At 41.5% G+C, this 21,818-nt stretch overlaps 1 protein-coding gene across 2 annotated transcripts in view; it reads left to right on the forward strand.

The window, feature by feature from the left end:
- Window positions 1–5,633: 5,633 nt before the first annotated feature.
- Window positions 5,634–21,818, forward strand: part of Wdr7 (WD repeat domain 7) — a 293,177-nt gene continuing 276,992 nt past the window's right edge. For both annotated transcript variants that reach the window (XM_031365861.1, XM_031365862.1), the window contains exons 1-4: window positions 5,634–5,878; window positions 17,666–17,837; window positions 18,221–18,327; window positions 21,156–21,234. In XM_031365861.1, coding sequence (XP_031221721.1) covers window positions 17,679–17,837; window positions 18,221–18,327; window positions 21,156–21,234 — 345 coding nt within the window. In that variant the 5' untranslated portion in view covers window positions 5,634–5,878; window positions 17,666–17,678. The remainder of the gene's footprint in view (window positions 5,879–17,665; window positions 17,838–18,220; window positions 18,328–21,155; window positions 21,235–21,818) is intronic.

The following is a 21,818-nucleotide window of genomic DNA, read 5'->3' on the forward strand; positions in this document are numbered from 1 at the left end:
ACACACACACACACACACACACACACACTTTAACTGTCCTTCCAGATCACTGAAAGCATCTAAAACAAGACAGCTAAGGAAGTTTCTAAGACATGCCGGGGCCCAGCCTTGACAAAGGATCAGAGTTCTCAACTGGAAGCAGGGATATCTGGAAGGCGCCATAATAAATACACAGACTACTTTTGGGGTACCAGCTGACAGACAATTTTTCAAGGCTTAAAGTTTCTCTCTTTTCTCTCTCATTCTCTGCTCTCTTTCTCTCTTGCTCATTTGCTCACAGCTTGAGACTGCACACACACTGCATTCTTCTGAGAACTCTGTTTTTCTACTATGCACTTTTCTTCTCTTGACATCTCACACTCATACACACCTCTGTGCATTCCCCTTTCATCCCCACCCACACTCTTCAAACACATCTCACACACACACACACACCACATGCATTCTCTTTTCACTCACACACAGACACTCTCCATACACGCCTCACATTCTCTCTTTGCTCTCTCTTCACATGCTTTCCTCATGCTCACTCTCTCACAGTCTTCCTTAGCTCTCCTCATTCACCTCACATACTCCTTACTCGCTCTCTACATGCTCTCTCACCTTTTTCTTGCCCCAATCCTTTATTGATACTCCAAAGGCAGATAAAAAAGACATTGTATAATCATTGCCAAATCAAATTCAAAAGAATAACCACATCCCACAAAGAATCAAGAATTAAAATTGTTCCCCAAAGTTTCAAGCTTCCCTCTCCCCAGGTCTATAGCCAAAATAATAATTGCAAACTTTTCATTGTTTAAACTTTAACTTATTATACTTCAGAGCTCCAAGGCCAGCGTCCCAGTGTCTTAACTTAGTTTTATTAATATAATATTTTACATATTCTATACTTGCTTATCCAGGAACCACTCTCAAATGTTATGCAACTTATTTCATAACTTCAATAGCTTTTTTTCTTTTTGGGGGTCCCAATGTTGGTTCTATTTCATTTTCTAATAATTTCTTTAAACTTTCTTTGCAAGTCAAGCTTTAATCTGGAACTACCATTGTGCAGTTATTACATTGTTTCCAAAATGAGAACACACCTGGGCCATTAGGACTGTGCTGTGCTGTGCCCCATGCTTCAATTTTTAATTGTTTAAGAATCATTATATCAAGGAACACCTAGTTTCACAGGATTCACCAGAGCAGAAGGAGAAAGAAATAGGAAAGTCAGATATAATAGAATAATTATGCACACCAAGGCCAACTGACAAACAGTCACGTGCAAATGAAATCTATACAGCCATTGTCCAGGGCTAAGATTAGGAGAAATAGGAACAACTGATTTTTACAAAGAGCTGCCATGGGCTACTGAGATGTCTCCATCCATCCCAGCCTACTACAGGCAGTCCCTGTCATTGTATGCTGTCCCCAGCAAAGACACATTGTGAAAAGAACTGTAAAAATCAGATCTGAGAGAGCAGTTTAATGTTCATTTTTTTGTGCCCTTCCATATATATTTTCAATCTTTCTCTATCCTGACCTTTGTCCCAGGAAGATGATGTCCATGGACTGCATCAAGTTCCCTCCATAGAGCTTATTGGATATCAGAAGATAATGAGATCTAGATACACTATTTCTTCTTGATCTGTTGCCACAGGTTACCACACCAAAGCTTGCAGCTTAGGCTATACCATTTTCTAATTCATGTTCGTCACTTCCCTTGCCTCATCATAGCTAGGAATAGGCATCACTCCTGGCAGTTAACAATACCCAGGTACAGTGTGAGAAACACTGGCCTGGACACCCAGCCTGCGGCCTGGACACTTGGGCTGCTGCTCTGTCACCTGGCCTGCTGATAGGCACCTGTGCAAATGTGTCTAGGTGGGAGAATAATGAATCTCTAGGACAAGGAGGGACCTGGACAGTGTGCTTCCTTAAGGGGCTTATTATGCTCCTAGAATGAACCACTGATAGCTACTTAAGCACTTACACTAACTTTGAGTTGTTGAGCAGCAACACTCAAAAGACTTCACTTAATGCAAACAGAAGTCTTTTAGCTTTAGAAATCTCGGCTAATTTTTCTTCCCCTGTTATCATATCTCTCTGAGCCTAGATGTATGCTGGACCCAGTCCCTTCAAAGCAAAAGTTTTCTATTGGCCATTTAGTGATAATTATGTCAATTTTTTTAAAGCAAGATCATAGTTTTATTTATTTATTTATTTATTTATTTATTTATTTATTTATTTATTATATATCCCTAAACTCAGCAGAGGAGGAGGGGAACACTCCTCCACTGCTGGTAGGAAAGCAAACCACTTTGGAAGTCAATATGGCAGTTTCCCAGAAAATTGAGACTCCATCTACCTCAAGACCCAGGTCTACTGGGCATACACCTGTAACAGTACCTTTTATTAACCTGATGTAGTTGCCATCTCCGAGGCTGACTGCCTTGGTTTGCTAACCTAGGCCTAGACCTGGAAGCTTCTAGCCTTTGCATGACCTAATGTAGGTCAATAATGTTTTCAGCCTCTGAGACTTACTGCGGAACAAGCTCCCCATCTCTAGTTCTTTTTGTGCTCTGGCTGGTTGGCTCGCAACTCAAGCTGTTCTGGCTCAAAAGTCCTGTCCATGCTGACTGATTCAAACTGGCTTCTTCCAGCTTCTGACTGAGTTGCTGGGCTTGGCTTCATACTACCTTTGACTATATGTTTCAATATTCTGGCTCCTTCTCACTCTCTGGCTCCTTCACCTGTGTCTAGCTTGTTCTCTCTCTCTGCAAACTGTCTCTTTAGAACCGTTCCGGTAAAACTGCCTTCTCTTTCCACACTGCCCCTTCTTAACTGCCTTCTCTTTCCACACTGCCCCTTCTTAACTGCCTTCTCTTTCCACACTGCCCCTTCTTAAGTAGTTTCCCTCCCCTTTCTCATGAGACTTGCTCATATCCTATTCTATCAAATCTTTCTCTGACTCATAACCTTGCCATTCAATTAGACATCATTTTCAAACATTGGTGTTTCTTTCCACAAGCTAACTTTACTTGCATCCTTTGGGATTAAAGGTGTTACTAAGAGCGTGTCTGCATTCCAGCCAGAGGTATTAAAATTGTATGTAAGCACATGTCTGTATTCCAGCCAGAGTAGCTAGCTGCTGGATTAAAATCTCTCCACATATACCCAAAGACCAGAAGGACACTTGCTCAACTATGTTCATAGTTGCAGCTTCATTCATAATAGCCAGAAATGGGAAACAACCTAGATGTCCCTTAACTGAAGAGTGGATAAAGAAGATATACTACATTTACACATTGGGATATTACTCGGCTGTTAAAATAATAATATCATGAAATTTGCAGACAAATTGATGGAACTAGAAAAAATCATCTTGAGTGAGGTAACCCAGACCCAGAAAGACAAATATGGTATGTCATCAATTATAAGAGGATATTAGCTATAAAGTAAAAGACAATCATGCTATGGTTCACAGACCCAGAGAGGTTAAATAACAAGGAGAGCTTAAATGGGGAAGCAAGGAACTCCCTGGGAAGGGCAAATAGAATAAATTTGCTGGTGGACTGGGGTGGGTGGGGTTGGGAACAGCAGGAATTAGAGAGTTGGAGGATACTTAGAGAAACAAACGAAATTGGGGGGCATTTGGAAACCTACTGCAATGGAAACTCCATAAAAATCTATGAGGGTAACCCTGGCAAAGACCTCTAGTAATGGGGGGCATACACAGAGCCTGAATGGGCCATCTTCTGTAACCAGGAAAGGCCTCAAGTTGGAGGGATTAGGACACTAACTCAGCCACGAAACCTCCAACCTACAGTTTATACTGCCTGTAGAGTGTTCTGGGACTAGAGCCTAGCAGAATTATCATCAAAGAGACCACAGAGACTCCATCCAGCAACTGATGGGAACAGATGCAAGCTCCTACAGCGAAACCGTGGGTGGAGTTCGTGAGTCCTTTGGGGGAGTGGGAGGAAGGATTGGAGGAACCAGAGGGGTTCGGGGCACTAAGAGAGAGCATGAGAACCTGGCTCACAGAATCAACAGACTGGGACTCATGGGGGCTTGCCGAGATCAGGGAGCCCGTAGGCGTCTAACCAAGGTCCTCTGCACACAAATTATGGCTGAGTAGCTTGTTGTCCTTGTGGGAGTTTTAGCAGTGGGAGTGGGCATGGGGGCTGTCCCTGACTCTTTTACTTACTTGTGGGACCCTTTTCCTCCTACTGGGTTGCCTTGTCCAGCCTTACTGTAACTTGTTATGCAGTGATTGGTTGATGTCACTGGGAGGCTGCTCTTTTCTGAGGGGAAGTGGAAGAGAGAGATTGGGGTGAGGGGAGGGAGGGAAAACGTACCCTGGATAAGAGATAAGGAAAAAAAAAACAAAATAATTTGGCCTCATCTAAAAACAAACAAACAAAAAAACAAAAAAACAAACAAAAAAACCCCCCAAAAAACCAAAACAACCTTCATTTGCCTTAGCAATTAGGGAAATGCAAATTAAAACAACTCTGAGATTTCACCTTACCCCAATGAGAACGTCATAGATCAACAAAACAACTGACAACAAATGCTGGAGGAAATGTTGAGGAAAGAGAAAAAGGTATGGTTGGTGGGCTGGCTGGCTCTGGAGTCATCACAGCCTTTAATAAAGAAGACCTGAATATTTTCCTAGGGCATGTGTGCGTGTCCGTATGTGCGTGTCCGTGTGTGCGTGTCTGTGTGTGCGTATGTGTGTGTGTGTCTGTGTGTGTGTGTGTGTGTGTGTGTGTGCGTGCATGCTATGGAGGCACTTCCTTAGATGATTGTCCTATTGATCAGAAACAAACAGAATAATTTCCTGCCATCTGAACACATACTTCGGGGCAAAATGTAAACTTTTACCATCCCGGTCATGAAAGACCTGATTTTCTTTCCTCTCCTTTCCTTTTTTTCTTTTCTCTTCTTTTTTCTTTTCTTTTCTTTTCTTTTTTCTTTTCGATCCAGGAAAGACCCGATTTTCTCTTCTCCTCTCTTCTCCTTTCTCCTTCTCTTCTCCTTTTCCTCCCCTCTCCTCCCCTCCCCTCCTCTTCTCTTCTCTCCTTTTTTTAGTTATTTTTTTCTTGGAAACAACACTATTTTATATTTTTTTGGTTTTCAGGTTTTATTTTTATTTTTTGGTATTCCTATGTAAAAATACAATTACATTTAAATCTATCATTGACTACCACTTTACTGAACTTACTAAATCTAACATTTCTCAGTGTATGTAAGACAGGGTTTCTCTGTGTAGCCCTGGCTGGTCCTGGAACTCACTCTGTAGACCAGGCTGGCCTCAAACTCAGAAATCCGCCTGCCTCTGCCTGGCAAGTGCTGGGATTAAAGGCGTGCGCCACCACTGCCCGGCTAAGACCTGATTTTCTGGGGTGACCATTCCATCCTTGTACGTTTTTCCGTCACTCTACAAAAGAACTGGAAACCAGAACGCTGTCCACACCAGACGTAAGAGGAGACAACACGGCGACTGCGCACTTATAGCGGGCTTCGGTCGCCGTAGTAACCAAACCACGCCTGCCTGGGCTGGGCGTGCTGAGAAACCGTGAGCGGTTTCCACCCCGCCTCTCTTTTGCGACAGTCGCAGCGACGTCACGGCAGTTGAGGCCGGTGTCAGCTGATTTACGGCAATTGAGGCCGGTGTCAGCTGATTTACTGCAGCAGCAGCAGCAAGCGGCGGTGGTTCCTTGCAACCAGGCAGGAGGGCGCCTGCGTCGGCGTGGGGTCCCTCGGGGTCGTCCACCCGGACTTGCCCGGCTGGTCCTCCTCGCGTCCGGCGCCTCCTTTGCCTCCTTTGCGGGGGCGCCCACGGCATTTCCTACAGACATGATTATCGCCTGAGGTGAAGATTTGACAGGTAGGAGAGCTTTGGAGCCTCCTTGGGAAAACCCAGCTTTAGAACTTAGCCTTGGAAGGCAGGGGTTAAAGGTCAAGGGTCACGAGCCCTCCCTAGCTGGAGACGGTCCTAGCTGTCAGCTTGTTCTGGTTGGCTGCTGCTCTGTTTGGTGCTTCAGCTTCCGACCATCTCCAGGAGCCCTTTCCTCCCCACCCCCCTGAAGCGTTGAGGATCCGTCAGGGTCCCTAGCCTGGTGACATTTGCTGCTTGTGAGAGTGACCCTAGTCTTCAGGCAGGAGTGCTTTGCACCCAGGGATTATTTGTTCCCAGGGTCAGGTGACCAGTGATGATTGTGGGTATTTATTGGTAGTGTTCTTGCACTGGGGCGCCAGTGATCGGTCTTACCTTTCCCTCTTGGTACTAGTCCTTAGTTGGTATTCCTGGCTAAGGGGTGACGCTGTCTGTCAGAGGCTCATCTTTGAGCTGCTACTTGTCTGCTCTCTCTTAGGCCTTGCTCTGGCAGGATGCCTGTTATTTTTCCTAACTGGTGGATCCTGGCATTCTGAAATCATGCTCGCAGCCAGAGCTATCTATCCCACCTTCGATTTTAAAATTATATTGTTTTTATTCCACCCGCCGTGTCTGCACCTTAGGTCTTGTGCAGGATTCTCTAGTTTGTATATTTTGGAACTCTTGCTGGCTCAGGTGCATCACAGACTACATACATATTTTCTTGCTGCTGAATTTAGTGCTTAGTCAGTACCAGCAATATTTTTCTTTTATTATAATATTTCTCATGGGACAAAACCTCGAATTCCTTTCTTTTCTCCTCTTCCTCTTCTTCCCTTTTCTTCCTTCCTTCTTTCTTTCTTTCTTTCTTTCTTTCTTTCTTTCTTTCTTTCTTTCTTTCTTTCTTTCTTTTCTCTCTCTCTCTCTCTCTCTCTCTCTCTCTCTCTCTCTCTCTCTCTCTCTCTCTCTCTCTCTCTCTCTCTTCCTTCCTGAGAGGTTGCCTCTCCTTGTATAGCTTTGGCTATCCTAGAACATGCTTAAAACACATTTTAGTCCAGGCTGACCTCAAACTCACACAGATCTGTCTGTCTCTGCTTCCTGAGTACTGGGATCAAAGGCATATGCTACCACATCCTGCCATAATTCTTTTCAATGACGTTCATTTCTTAGAGGACTTTCTTCATAATGATCAAATAGTGTATGGAAGAAATTGAGTTGTTGGTATTTGGTTGCATAAAACTTCTAGTTTGCTTCAGCTTTTCACTTTATAAGCAATCTTATGACAGAGTGGAGGAGGTGGTTGGTAGATCCTAAATGAAAAATTTGCATTGAAATTGTCTTTATTATAAAGAATGAAAAACTACTTTGATTTTTACCCAGAATATCAGCTCTCTGGTGCTTCAAGTTGGGAGAACAAACTGCATAATTACAAAGGAAAGTACCAAATGTCAACTAAGAATTATGGTAGAGAAGTTAAGTTTTCAAAATTTCTATTTAAAAATTCTCCAGAATTCTACTTTCCTAACAGGACAAACATTTGGGTGACTGGATGAATCATATAAATTTGGTTCTACCAGTGGGAAGTTAAAATTTGGGGTACAAAGTCTTATCTAGATATTTTCTTTTATTATGAATATAGCTTTTATTATAAAGTTAAAGGAAAGGGAGCAGTTTTTCCATGTAAAAGTTCAGCATTCAGTTCTTTAAAAGCAGTGAGCAGTGACTTAAAATGCCTTTAGTCCCAGCATTCCGGAGGGAGGGGCAGAGGCTGATGGATCTCTGTGAGTTTGAGGTCAGCCTGTGAGTTCCAGGACAGACCAGACTGCATAGATCCCGTCTAAAGAATAAAATAAAATAGAATAAAATAAAGATTGAGCTATTTTCTGTGCTTATTTCAAAACCTCTAGGTAACCTGCCTCAAGAGAAGAATAGGATAGCCTTGTGTTGAAAGTGAATTTTTAATTTTATTTTGAGTGCTGTAGAGGTGGCTCCACTGACTGCCTTTCCAGAGGTCCTGAGTTCAATTCCCAGCTACCACATGGTGGCTCACAACCATCTATAATGGGATCTGATGCCCTCTTTCCTCTTCTGGTGTGTCTGGAGATAGCTACAGTGTACTCATATAAATAAAATAAATAACTAAATCTTTAAAAAAAAAGTTTGTTTTGAACGTTGGGCAGAGATGTTCAGTGTTCATTACTGGGGTGGTTCAATATTCCAGTTTATACTCAATCCGATTATTCTAGCTCTTACTGCCGTTTTTTTTGTCTATTCACGCAGTGGCAACCAATATAATGTGTGTGTGTGGGGGGGTACTTGGTTTTGTCTGTGTTACTGAACGTGTATTCTTTTGAGTGCCTACATTTTTACTTATGCCGTGTTATATATTGTATCATTCTTGTTCTCCTAAGGTGACTAATGCTTCTAACTCCTGACTATTTTAATTTAGAGAAGATTTATTTTTGTTTGAGTGTATGCTGCTTGTGTGACGATGTGCCATGTGTTACAAAGCCTGTTGAGGCCAGGAGTGGGCATGATTGGATCTCCTAGAGCTGAATTTGTCCAAGGTTGTGAGCCACCTGATGTGGGTGCTGTGAACTGGATTCAGGTCATTGTAAGAGCAGCGAGTACTCTTTGAACTGTACCTTTAGCCTCCCACCCTGCCATGTTTTAGAGTGTACATTTCCTTTGGTTAGTCTGACTGCTTTCATTTGGGTCTATACACAGTCTCTTAACTTTTCTAGCATTATAGAGGTTATTGTAATACCTGTCTGTGAGACATGTAAAAGCCACATGTTTTCCGAGTATAAAATCTTCATATACTTATGGAAGCTCTAAGACTATGCTGTAGAATGAGCTGGAGAGGTGCATACTTTTGCAGGGTAGCTCTTGGGGTGCCCATATCCTATCCTGTGGCTGCACTGCTGCTTTGTGGTACTCAGTGCCCCATCTCTTCTTCCAGACTATTATATATAAACTTGAGCCTCAATTGACAATGAACTTTAATTTATTTTGTGTGTGGTACTGGAATTGAACCCAGGGCTTCACACATGCTAGGCAAGTGCTCTCCCACCAAGCTCAGTCCCCAACTCTGAATTTGGGCATTTTCTGGTAAGCATTTTATCTTATTTTGGTCTTTCTTTTTGTAAAACTGCTACTCATCTATTTACCCATGTTTATTTTGTAGTTCCTGTCTTGGTCTATTGCTAATAGCAGAGCATCACAGACTTTTTTTTTTTTAAACTGTGAAGTGGGTTGTTTTTGCTCATAGTCACGGAGGTCCAACTTTGAGTGGTCCTTTTGTGATGACAGCCTCAGCTGGGTACTGAGGCAGCACAGGTATCATCTAATCAGAGATGGAAATGCACAGGTATGTGCATGTGTGTGTGTGTGTGTGCACTGTGTATCTTCTGGCCTCTCTGCTTTTATAAGATTACCTGCATTTAATTATTGGGCTCCATCCTGAGGACATTATCTGATCGTAATCACTTCCCGGAGGCCTCATCTCTAAATATCCTGGGTTAGTTTCCACTGCCTTTATTTACTGCCTTACAATGAGGAGTAAGTTTCACCACTAAACCCTGGTGGACCTACTCCATCTGGATCCAAACCATAGCCCGGATCTTTGTTGTCAATCTGAAAGTGTTCATCAGAACATGACCAGTGTTTCCTAGACACTAGCTCTGGAAGTTTTACAGTATCTCTCTTCTCTGTGCGCCATTCGTCAGTGCCTTCTTCTGTAATGCACTTCACTGAACAGACACTTTCAATTTCGATTTAATAGATTTCCCCCTCCGTTTAGCTGTGGTTACAGGTTTGGTTTCTGAAATCTATCTTGACTGTATCTCAAAGTAAGTCCTCCTGTGTTAAGCATTACTGATTCTAGAGTTTTCCTTGAAATATTTCCTTTTGTATGTCGCTGCATGTTGTGATCCAGGTTCTTTTCCATACATTGTGCCAATTTTCCTATGTTCATTCCCATTTTCTCCCAATAATAATGCCACACTTTCGGGCTATATTCCAACACTGAATCATCTTCCTTTAGTTTATTTTTCTGTGTGTCCTCTGATGCTATGCTTTTTCTGTTCATTTTAAGATTTATTATTACTGAGATAGGCTCACTTGAAGATCTGCCTGGCCTCAGATTCAGTGCTGAGCAGGCTGGCTTCTGCCTCCTGAGTGCTAGGATTAATCCTGTGGCTGCTATACCCAGCTTACTTTTATTATTTCTATTTGTGTTTGAGTGTGTGTATGCATGAGGGTGGAGGCCAGAGAGGGCAGTTGATCCCCTGGAGTTGGAGTTCCAGGAAGTTGTCAGTCACCTGATGTGGGAACACTGCAAGGAGTGGGCTCAGGAGAGAACATTAGGGCTTTATTTTATGATATGTTAAAGTTGCAGAACTTACTAGTTATTCAGAGGACTTTGGAGTTCAGAAGACAGCCCTAAGCTACCAGGGGAACCATCACTGTATGGATAGTGTTTTATTTTGAAGAGGGTAAATGTTTCATTGGTTTTTTACTTGCAAAAACTGCAACACCAGTGCATTGGATGATAAAACTGCAGCAGCCAGCACAGCACATGATAAAACTGCAGCAGCCAGCACAGCACATGATAAGACTACAGCAGCCAGTGCAGCACATGGTAAGACTGCAGCAGCCAGTGCAGCACATGGTAAGACTGCAGCAGCAGCCAGCGCAGCACATGGTGAGACTGCAGCAGCCAGTGCAGCACATGATAAGACTGCAGCAGCAGCCAGCGCAGCACATGGTGAGACTGCAGCAGCCAGTGCAGCACATGGTAAGACTGCAGCAGCAGCCAGCGCAGCACATGGTAAGACTGAAGCAGCAGCCAGCACAGCACACAAATGTAGCCCTTCATCTGACACTAAATAACACACACATTTCCGAGAAGACACCATTTTCCCCTTAGATACAGGGATAGATATAAATGAGTTGGAAATACCCTCACAATACTGTGTGAAACTTACATTGTTCTCCTGAAATATGGAATTTTTATACCTACCTTTTTTTTTCCTATTGTGCTGGCTAGGTTTACGTTCTCTTGACAGAAAGAATCACTTGAGAAAAGGGAAGATGAACTGACAAAATGCCCCCACCAGACTGGCCTGTGATGCATTTTCTGGAGTGATGATTGATGTGGGAGGGCTCAGCTCACTGTGGGTGATGCCACCTCTGGGCCGGTCGGCCTGGGTGCTGAGCAAACAATGAGGAGCAAGCCAGTACGCAGCATTCCTTTATGGTCTCTGCATCAGCTCTTGTCTCCAGTTTCCTGCCCTGACTTCTTTGATGATATAGGCTGTGATGTGGAAATAGGGGAAATAAACCCTTTCCTATGAAAGGTGTTTGTGGTCATGGTGTTTTATCACAGCAATAAAAACCCTAACTAGAGAGGTAAGTTCTTACCATGTATCTTAGCTGGCCTGGAACTTGCTGTGTAGTAGACTAGGTTGGCCTGGAGTGCTGGAATTAAAGGGTGGTGCAGCAGTACACCGAGCTTTGTAGCCACTTTTAAAATAGACAGTTTCATAATTCCAAACATCAGATTTTAGCTCCTCATCTAGGTTATTGTAAAAAGATGTACATTGTGTTTATCTGCACACATTAGGAAGTTGGGGGGATTTTCTTTAATAACACTGTTGGAAATAGTTTCTTTTCCATTGTTGTTTTTCCTAGAAGTTATTTTAGGTCTTTTATCCAGCACTAATTTAAGAAAACCATGCTGGGGCAGGTTATATTATACTGTTTTATCTGGTGTGTGTGTGTGTGTGTGTGTGTGTGTGTGTGTGTGTGTGTGTACACTCCTTAATGAATTTCACATGTTTCTCATGCATTTCATTACTCAGTAGTTCATTCACTCTGAAGGTTGCTCAGTGTCATCTTGAGCAGCCAACCCTGTTCATGACAGGATTTGGTGACAAGCCATGAGTTCTCTATGACTTCAGTTTCCTCTCCTAACAGGGTTGTAGAGCTCACTTCAGCCTTCACACTCTTTAAAGCACCACAGTTCATCTTGCTTTTTAAATTTTGGCTTGTCTTCAGACAGACCACAGTAAACAAACTCTCTGAAAGCTTTGGGTGCATGATTGCTGATTCTCACTGCTACATATACCATTCTCTCCTATTACCTGTTCCTGATTCTCTGAACTTATGTACCAGCAGCAGAGTGGGTCTCGTGAGCACCGCTTGCCACTTGCAGCACCACAAGCCAGGGCCACTTCTCTGCACCTCTCTCTCTCTCTCTCTCTCTCTCTCTCTCTCTCTCTCTCTCTCTCTCATGCACATACACACACACACACACACCCCACATTTATGGGGATTGAAGTTAGGAAAAGTAGAAGAAAATCAGGAGAGTATGCAGGTGTGGAGGCCAGGTAAAGACATGTTTCAAGGAAGCTGTATGAACTCCATTCAATGCTGCTGGTAGGTTAGTTAAGGTAAGAAACAGGACCTGAGTTTAGTTTAGCTTGGGGTTAATGACCTAGTCGAGCATGCAGTTTGTAGCTAGGCAGAACACTGTCTGTAGTCTCTAAGGAGGAAGGTAATATAACTATGAATGCTGTAGCTTAGGTTATGTATATCCTCTGAGTTTAGAGGCAGCCAGTGGGAGAGGTGGTTCTTCTCAGTGTACTTCCACAGTGTATTTTACTGATCTGATTACTGAGACATCTTGACCTCTGCCTTGGTCGTTTCTTCTTCTGCGTGGTTTAATTTAGTTTATATATGGTAAAGTTTCAGGACTCAACTTAGAATCAGAGGATAGTAGGAGGGTTCCTTTTGCTAAGTGGAATGTATTTCTGCTGCAGAGCGAGAGCCGATGGGCAAGTCAGTAACTGATAAAGTTGATGCTCATGTCTGATGGGCAAAGGAGCTTAGGTAGCCATGGCAGCTGCAGAAATTGAAAACATGAACAATATGCCTGACAATCTGTGATTCACCTTTAAAATTGTGGTTTATTTCTGAAAAGACAGCTATGTAGTTCTTCATAACCTATAACTCAACTGTTTAGAGCTGTTTCAGTAATTAGAAAACATATACATATTGCCGTGTTACCCTCTGTTCTTCCTACACACCCTTGTGAACAGGCACACTGGAACTTACTTAAACATAGCAACCATAAAGTGCCGCCTTCATCGAGAGAGCATTATTTCTTGCCGTTCAGATAGAAAAGACTGACTGTCAGCTGTGTGACGTTAGAAGGTTGGGTCCTTCACAGCTCCAGTTCCAGAACTGCTTTGTTAAGAAAGCAGCTAAGTATTCAATTTCCTCCTTGCATTTTCTGGCCTACCTGCCTCTTCATTGTCAGTTTTGCTAAGTCTTTAATGAATTGGAAGTGAGGGCAAAGGCAGAAGGCAGAAAGAACATTCATTGTCTTTTTTTTTTTTTGAGGCAATCTCGCTGTGTAGCGTTGGCTGTCCAGGAATTCAGTGTGAAGGCCAGGCTGGCCTCAAACTCATAGAAATCCTGCTGCTTCTGCTTCCCCAGTGCTGGGATTTTAGGCATATGCCACTACCCCTGGCACAAAAATTCATAACATTAACAACCACTCTGTCGATGACATAACACAGTGATCTTGACCTTGACCCACTCCCTTGACAAATGATGTAGGAATAGCCTCTGAGATTCCAGGTGGACCTTTGCAGCCTTCTCCTCTTTCATCATTGCTGTGGCAAGCATGTTTAGCTCTTGGGTGTTTAGTTCCTGCCTTCTGCATTTCTCATTGGTGGAGCAATAGGTAGTGCCTACCCTAGTCCATAGATGCACATTTTCATAGAGAATTTGAGTCTGTCTGTGAACAGTAGGAGGTCTCCCTACTGCTCAGAAAGAGCACAGACTGAGGAGATATTAATGCCTTTGGGAAAATGCCCACTGTCCTAAGATGGAGAGACATCTTTTTTTTTGCATTTGAAAGTTATAAAAACAATATAGAAAAATTAGTATTCTTATACCCTATTTAAAAGGTATGTATATGTGTATTTTGCTTGTGTGTACGTTTGTGCACTAAGTCCATGCTTGATGTTGAAGGTTAGAAGAAGGGGTCAGGCTGGAGAGATGGCTCAGTGGGTAAGAGCACCGACTGCTCTTTCAAAGGTCCTGAGTTCAAATCCCAGCAACCACACAGTGGCTCACAACCACCCATAATGAGATCTGAAGCCCTCTTCTGGTGCGTCTGAAGATAGCTACAGTGTACTTATGAATAGTAATAAAGGAATCTTTGGGCTGGATGGAACAAACAGGGTCTACCAGAGCGAGTGGGGCCAACCAGAGCGAGCGGGATTGACCAGAGCGAGCTGGGGTCCTAAAAAGTCAATTCCCAACAACCAGATGAAGGCTCACAACTATCTGTACAGCTACAGTATATACTCATATACATAAAATAAACCAATAAATTTTTAAAAAAATAAGTATTTAAAAAAAAAGAAGAGGAGGTCAGGTCCTTTAAAATAGGAGTTACAGATGGTTGTGAACTGCTGTGCACTTAAACATGGCCTTCTTTAGGTCTTCTCTTTAAATACAGTTACATTGGCTAGCAGGGGCTTCAACGTGTAAGATTTTGGAAGGACACATACTTTGAGTTCACAACAAGAAAATACATTGCATAAAATGAGTGTTTTATTTATTGGTTTGTAAAAATATGAAAGACAGTTTGTAGGCGCTGTTTGATAATGGTATTGCATTTATCCTGAAGAAGAATGCTCTTATTTTTTAAGTTCTGTGTTTAAAAATATTTAGGGGTGAATTTCCATGATACATATAAGTTATTTTCTAATATATCAGTTTTCTCCCCATGGACAAAATTCCCGTGGCTGAACTTCTGGATTTTCTTTCCAACTTTTACACCATGGGATAAAGAATAGTCACCTCCTTTGGAAAGGGTGAAAACATCTTCTAGCTGTTCTCAAGGGTGCAATGTTTTCAACATTTGGGCTGTTTTTTGCTGTTATAGTCTTTCTTTGTCACAGAATTAGAGGAACACCTAGTTGCTGACAAGCGGCCTAAGAACATACTTTGAACAAACATACTTGAGTCTGAAATGGGAGGGGGCAATCCTGCTTCTAGCCCATCTTTCCTGGATGCTCAAACAGCATGAGACAGTTTGACTAAGGAATGTGCCTTCTAGTTCCAGATCTGAGCTCTGATCCCTGCACTTGGACAGCAAGTGCTTCTCCACTGAGCCATCGTCCCAGCCATGTATTTTCTGTTCCCAGAGGCATCTAGACACAAAATGTTTGTATTTATTAGATAGTGCTATAGTTTAGAATATAGCATTTCCTCTGAAAAAACTAGTTAGAAAATGTTAATATACATACAGTACTTTGAAGAGTACTTTAGTAATATAATTTCTTCAAGCATTCCTATTATGCTTAATATGCTATCAGATTATTTTAATCATTTGATTAATAGTTTTGCTTTTGGCCTTTCCATGAATATATGATTATTTTCTTTTTGTTTCAATGACTCCTGTGGCTTGGTTCATTTTGATTCACTATAAAGATTTTTGGGATATATTTCTTTTCAAGCAATAGATGATAATGTTAGCAATATGAGACCTGGAGAATTAATAAATAAATTGACTAGTTGAATGCTGGTGATTGATTGAAGAGCGACACACTCTGAATTTATACTACCCATTTTCCACTTAAGGTAATTGCTAGTGATATCATTGGCTCATCAGTTCAGAGAAGTTCAGATTTAGATTCTTGTGGTCTGATGATTAAGTCTGTTCTAAACCCTGTGATCTGATGACTAAATCCAGTTAAATCTGGACTAATTTGCTCATTTCTCATTTTTAACCAGTTATATAGAGATAAGTATATGCAGAGATATTTGATATGACTTAGTGATGTAAGCCACATTGCCCTTTATTTCATATTATTTCACTAGTACTTCTGGTGGCTTTTCTAAAGTTTCACTTTTATTTTATAACACTTTTAAAGGTTTACATAAACAGATGTTTTCAGGCACTTACTACCATCTATTCCTTGGTCCTTGGTCTGCTTTCTTTGCCTTTAACTCAGGTTGGATTTTGAGTAGATCCTGGAATTTCTAGAGGAATGGTGTTTTTTCCCCCAGAGATTCTGGGGTTGTATTGAATGCTTTGAGCTTGCTTGTTTGCTTGGGGGAAATCTTCTTTGGTGATATGATTGAAAGCAAATGTTGTCACCATGGAAAAATGAACTCCTTCCAAATATGTTTCTCCAGAAAGTCTTTGTTGAGGATGCCGTGCTTCCAGGAGCACACGGTTCTGAATTTACTAAGGTCACTTTAGAGGTCAGTTTTCCTTGCTGACGTCTGATAGGAGTATGGAAATAATTGTAATCTCATGATAGCTTGTGAAGCTGACTTGGCACAAATGGACTTTATTAATAAGGATGTCTTTTTGAGTTTTTTTCTTTAAATGTATTCCTTTTATTTGTAAGACGAAAATGTTTTGAAGATACAGACTGGTGGAAGCTATAAATTGCAATAAAAAGAAAAAGTGTGGTATAGGTTGTGTCTGGCAGGCATTCCAATGCCCCTCAGCCCTTCTTACTTTCCTCATGTTCTCTTTAGACAGTTTCTTTTGACTGACCATCTGCCAGCCTGTAGGCGGCTCCCTAGACTTAGCAGAGTTCTCTTTTGTGTGGAGCTCTCTGATTATTTTATGCTGTCCTTCTGACTTCTTTCAGCTCATACTTATTTAGGTCTTTAGCCACACAGTTGTAACACTTAAGCTGTTTACCAAAAAGTTTTGTTATATGAAGCACTGAAGTCTTATGTTCACAATTTCCTACAAGAGGTATACTTGAGTATACATTGATTAATTATCATCTCAAATTTAAATCTCCTCACCAGAAACATACTTTAATTTGGGTGCAGTCATTTAAGGACATTATTTTCCCCCAGGTTTCAGCACAACAAAGGACATATGTGAGCTTTGGAGTAAATATGATTAAGTGAGTTTCTCATGAAGTATGTTCACTCAATGTTTAGCTCACATTGAAACAGACCTTTTAGTTTGTTTTGGAAGGGAATTATTTTGTACTACTTTGGAAACATACAGAGGTTTGTGGCCCTCCTAACTCAGAGAGTAAGGCAGACTATAGGTACTGGCAATAGGGTGTTGATCTGGGTCCATCACCTGTCTCTGCATGACTCTGTGTAATGTCTTTGTTAAAAGACAGTGCCATAGGACTTACCTTACAGAGTTTGAGAAAGGACTGAGATCAAATATACTTATATTTACACTTACACGATGCTTCAGAAGGATTCTCAGGCCGTGGAAGTTCTTTACAATCCTTGTCTAGTGATGTTGGTATAGTCTGTATGTACCATGCTTTCTGAGTACAGGTTTGGGTTTGACCATTTTACTTGACACCACTAGCCAGCCAGGACTTGGATCTGAGCACATGGCTCACTAGCTTTCCGCCCCAGGGCAGGAAATGCTTAAGTCTCGTTTTCTTGTTTTCTAAGCTGTTTTAGGATTTGAAATAAAATAGTGTACTTTAAGTTGGTTTATACACTGTTGTGATAAATCAATGTATATTGAAATTATTAGACTTTCAATAGTAAAATTCAAAAATTATGAATGCCTACAATAAATTTTCCCAATGTTTTAAGCCCCTGGCCTTGGAAATAAATAGGATAAATTAGCCATTTTTATTTGGGGGCATTTTAAATGGTTAAATTTTGGAATTCAGAAAATATACTTATCTTCAAATTATATAAGTTGACTTCATAATAAAGGCATATAGTGTGTTTTAGGAAGAATATCTGACATTACTCTTATTACATTTTCAGGTTTGAAACCACCATGGCAGGAAACAGCCTCGTCCTGCCCATTGTTCTCTGGGGCCGCAAAGCACCCACGCATTGTATTTCATCAATACTGTTGACAGATGATGGGGGCACCATTGTAACTGGATGCCACGATGGACAAATATGTCTCTGGGATCTTTCAGTAGACCTGGAAGTGAGTATTGGAATGTTTGCTGTACATGTAAAACAGAAGTCAGTAACTGCTAGCACAGTACACTGTTTACCCGCCCTTACTTTTCAGTTTCTGGGCATTAATTATAGCATTTAATCTGAGCCTGTATATTGATATCGAATACTTAAACATGATAACTTCACTGTTAAACAATTATTTATTTAAGTGCCTATGTGTGACTCTGTATGTCTATGCACATGCTGCTGAACGTTCACAGAGACCCAGAGCTGGAGTTACAGATAGCTGTGAGCCAAACTCAGGCATCTGAAAGAAGGGCACATGCTCTTACCCACTGTGCCGTCTCTCCAGCTCCAAGGTTCAGTGCACAATTTGTTACTTATAGCAGCATATTTTTGCCTCTCTAGGTTAATCCCCGAGCACTGTTGTTTGGTCACACAGCATCCATCACTTGTTTGTCAAAAGCCTGTGCCTCTGGGGACAAACAGTACACTGTGAGTGCGTCTGCAAACGGGTAAGTCATGGCTGCTTTTTAGTTTTAGGTTTTTGGTCAAGTCTCTCTTCCCATCACCCCCAGCTCTTTATGTCTTAAAAATCTGAATCTGGCTGAGTGTGGTGGTACACACTTTTAATGCCAGCACATAGATCTCTATGAGTTTGAGGCCAGCTGGATATACATAGAAAATTCTAGGCTAGCTAGGATCACACAGTGAGACCCTACCTTAAAACCAACCAACCAACCAACCAACCAACCAACCAACCAACAAAATGTAGTTTTTGTAGTTAGTTAAAAAGTGTTTTTATAGGGGCTGGAGAAATGACTCAGTTGAAGAGCACTTACAGCTTATGTAGAGGACCCAAATTCAGTTTCCAGCACCCATGTTGGGCAGCCCACAACCACCTTTAAGATCAACTCCAGGGGTTCCGCCAAGCTCTTCTGGACTCTATGGGTACCCCCACACCATAGCACATCCACAGAGAGAATCACACATAAACACATAGGGAAAAATACAAATAAGTCTTAAAAAATTGTGTTTACTAATTACCATGTGATGCTGATATTTTTGTACTTTATAACTAGCACCACTAGGGAGGATTTTCCTTCTTCTGCAGCATGTTCTTGCACTGTCTAAATCTGAAAGAGGATGTTTGAATTACAGTTTTAATAATACATGATTTTCACAACTAACTTTCTGTAATATCTTACTGCCTTTTCTTTGCTTTTGAGAAACCCAGAATATCATGAAAGTAAAAGCATGATCATTAGTTTGTGTGGCATTTTTATTGAATCAGCTGGCAGCTTTGGGTTTTTTTTTTTTAAGAAACTCACGTGATGCCACACTGTGTGAGGCTGGGAGCAGAGCTCTGTCAAGTCTTCGTGTTGTGATGCTGTGAGCTTATGTGCTGCTGGAGCTGGTTGCCCTGCCTCAGAATGTGTCCTGTGTGGAGAGGCAGGTCACTAACTAGTGTAAGTAGGGTCCACAGTGGGAAGAACTTTAAAAACACTTCTGGGTTATTTTTTGAAACAAGTTGGAGAACTTGTAGACATTTATATAAAACATCTTTTTCCCTTCTATAATTTTTGGGTTGGAATTTATATGATTCTTTTTGAAATAGGAAGAGACAACATTAAATAAAAACAATACTTTTTTTTTGCCATATTAGGTCATTTGCATTGGAACACTTGTTTCAAGGTGAATGGTGATTGAAAAATTGTTTCAGCAAGGTGTGGTGGTGTATGCCTGATACACCTGTTATCCCCCCACTCTAGAGGGAGAGGCAGGAAGATTACTGTAAGTTAGAGACTGACATGGGCTTTTAATACCTAGTAAATTCCATGCCAGCTGGGGCTACATAGACTCTGCCTCAAAAACCAAGTACCAAACAACAGAAATAATTTTATATCATTTGAGGATGTAGCAAAGTGGAAAACTGATAACTATCATTATATTTTTGTTGCAGGATATTTGATCATACTGTGAACCCTCTAGATTGTGTTAATTACTGAAAAAGACCCTGTTTCTAGTTGTGGTGTGGCTCAGCCCTTAGCACACACCTTTAATCCCTTTGGCTAGAATACAAACACACCCCTACTACAAACTTTTGATCCCAAACAGGGAAGGTAAAGCTAGTTTGTAGAAGAAATCACCCCATGTTTAAAAGTGATGTTGAATTCAGTGGCAGACAGTGATGAATCAGAGAAAGATTTGACAGAATAGGATATGCCCAATTCTCACAAGAAGAGAGAATAAAGGGAATCTCCTTAAGAAAGAGCAGTGCAGGGAGAGGAGGCAGCTTTACCAGGACAGTTGTACAGAGACAGGCTGAAGACAGAACAAGCCAGAGAATGAGAAGGAGTCACAAGACTAGAACAGATTGCTAGAGTTAGTTTGAGTCAAACAGAGCAATTCAGGAGGGACAGAGATAGAGAGAAGCCAGATTGAATCAGTCAGCTTGGAGAGGAGCTTGAGCCAGAAAAGCTGAGTTGAATTAGACAGCTAGAGATCAGAAAGAACAAGAAAGGGTGAGCTAATTCAGCAGTAAGCCTCAGAGGCTGAAAACCTAGGCCTAGACAAGACTGTGCAGAGCCTAGAAGCTTCAAGGAGCAGGCCTCAGTTAGCAGATAGAGGCAGTAATCCTCAGAGACAAAGTTATATCAGGTGAATAAAAGTTACTCTACACATTTTATTAATATTTTTCTGTTAAATAAACCTCATTTCTTTAAAAGACAAGGCATAGCAATGTGTATAATTTTCAGTGTATCCTTTAGTTTGAAATGTAATAACACACATAAGAGTGTAGTGATGTGCTGACGTTTAGGGCTCTGCTGGCTTTAGCTGGCTTGTGTTCCACAGTGGTGCATGTGCAGAGCTCACTAATGCAGCCCTTGGCTTTCAGAAGTTCCAATGACAGCTTTACCTCTGGTTATTTGTTCAGTCCTTGCAGATTACTTCCAGTTAGGCTCTGCTTCCCTGTTTCCTTAACGGTGAGCTTCCGGATGAGGGAACAGCTGCTAGCTGGAGCAGCCGCTATCAGAAACCTCTGCAAAGGAGAAGGAACGTTCCGGAGAGCCTCACTTAAGTTCTCCCAAGAACCAGTGAGGACTCGGGAGTGCATCTCTGTTACAAGACTGATGTAGACTGCAATGGGGCATTGACAGAGTGGAAATGGGGCTTGAACAATGAGAGAAGGGAATGGAAAATTTGATCAAGAGCAGTAATGAATATAAGCTACTTTCCTTCCTGCAATATATTAGTTCCAATGGGAGCTTAACTGTAAGCCACTGTGACAAGGTTACTATTGTAAATTAGATCCAGGATGAGCTGTTATTTTGTTTTATAGAGAGATGTGCCTATGGGACGTGAATGACGGCAGATGTATTGAATTTACAAAGTTAGCCTGCACACACACTGGCATACAGGTTTGTATCTGTTTCTTTGTCTGAGTCAACATAGTTTACAAGTGCGTCATTAAAACATGGGCCTCACTGGCCAGCCAGCCTGCTTGATGAGTTTCAGGCCAGTGAGAAACCTAGTCTTAAATCATAAATAAATAAATTTGATGGTGCCTGGAGAACGACGACACGTGAGGTTGTCCTCTGGTCTCTACAGGAATGCGCACACACATCTGTGTGCACCAACTACACTCATAGAAATGCAGGTTACTCTCACATTTTATTTTATTTTAGTGTAAAAGCTGTGTCATGTTCATCATACGTAGTTATTTTGATTTTCGTACAATTTGCAGTTATGGCTTAAAAACTTCTGGCTTACATTTTAGAGGAATTATTTATTTCTGCCGAATTTATTTTGAGTACTTAAAAAAAAAAATCTAATTCTGTTCTAGACCTCCTGTGTTTAGACTAGCAGTCATATATAAATAGAACACACCTTTTAAGCCGGGTGGTGGTGGCGCACGCCTTTAATTCCAGCACATAGGAGGCAGAGGCAGGCGGATTTCTGAGTTTGAGGCCATCCTGGTCTACAGAGTGAGTTCCAGGACAGC

This window comes from Mastomys coucha, unplaced genomic scaffold (genome assembly GCF_008632895.1).
Source record: "Mastomys coucha isolate ucsf_1 unplaced genomic scaffold, UCSF_Mcou_1 pScaffold13, whole genome shotgun sequence".
NCBI classification, from domain to species: Eukaryota; Metazoa; Chordata; class Mammalia; order Rodentia; family Muridae; genus Mastomys; species Mastomys coucha.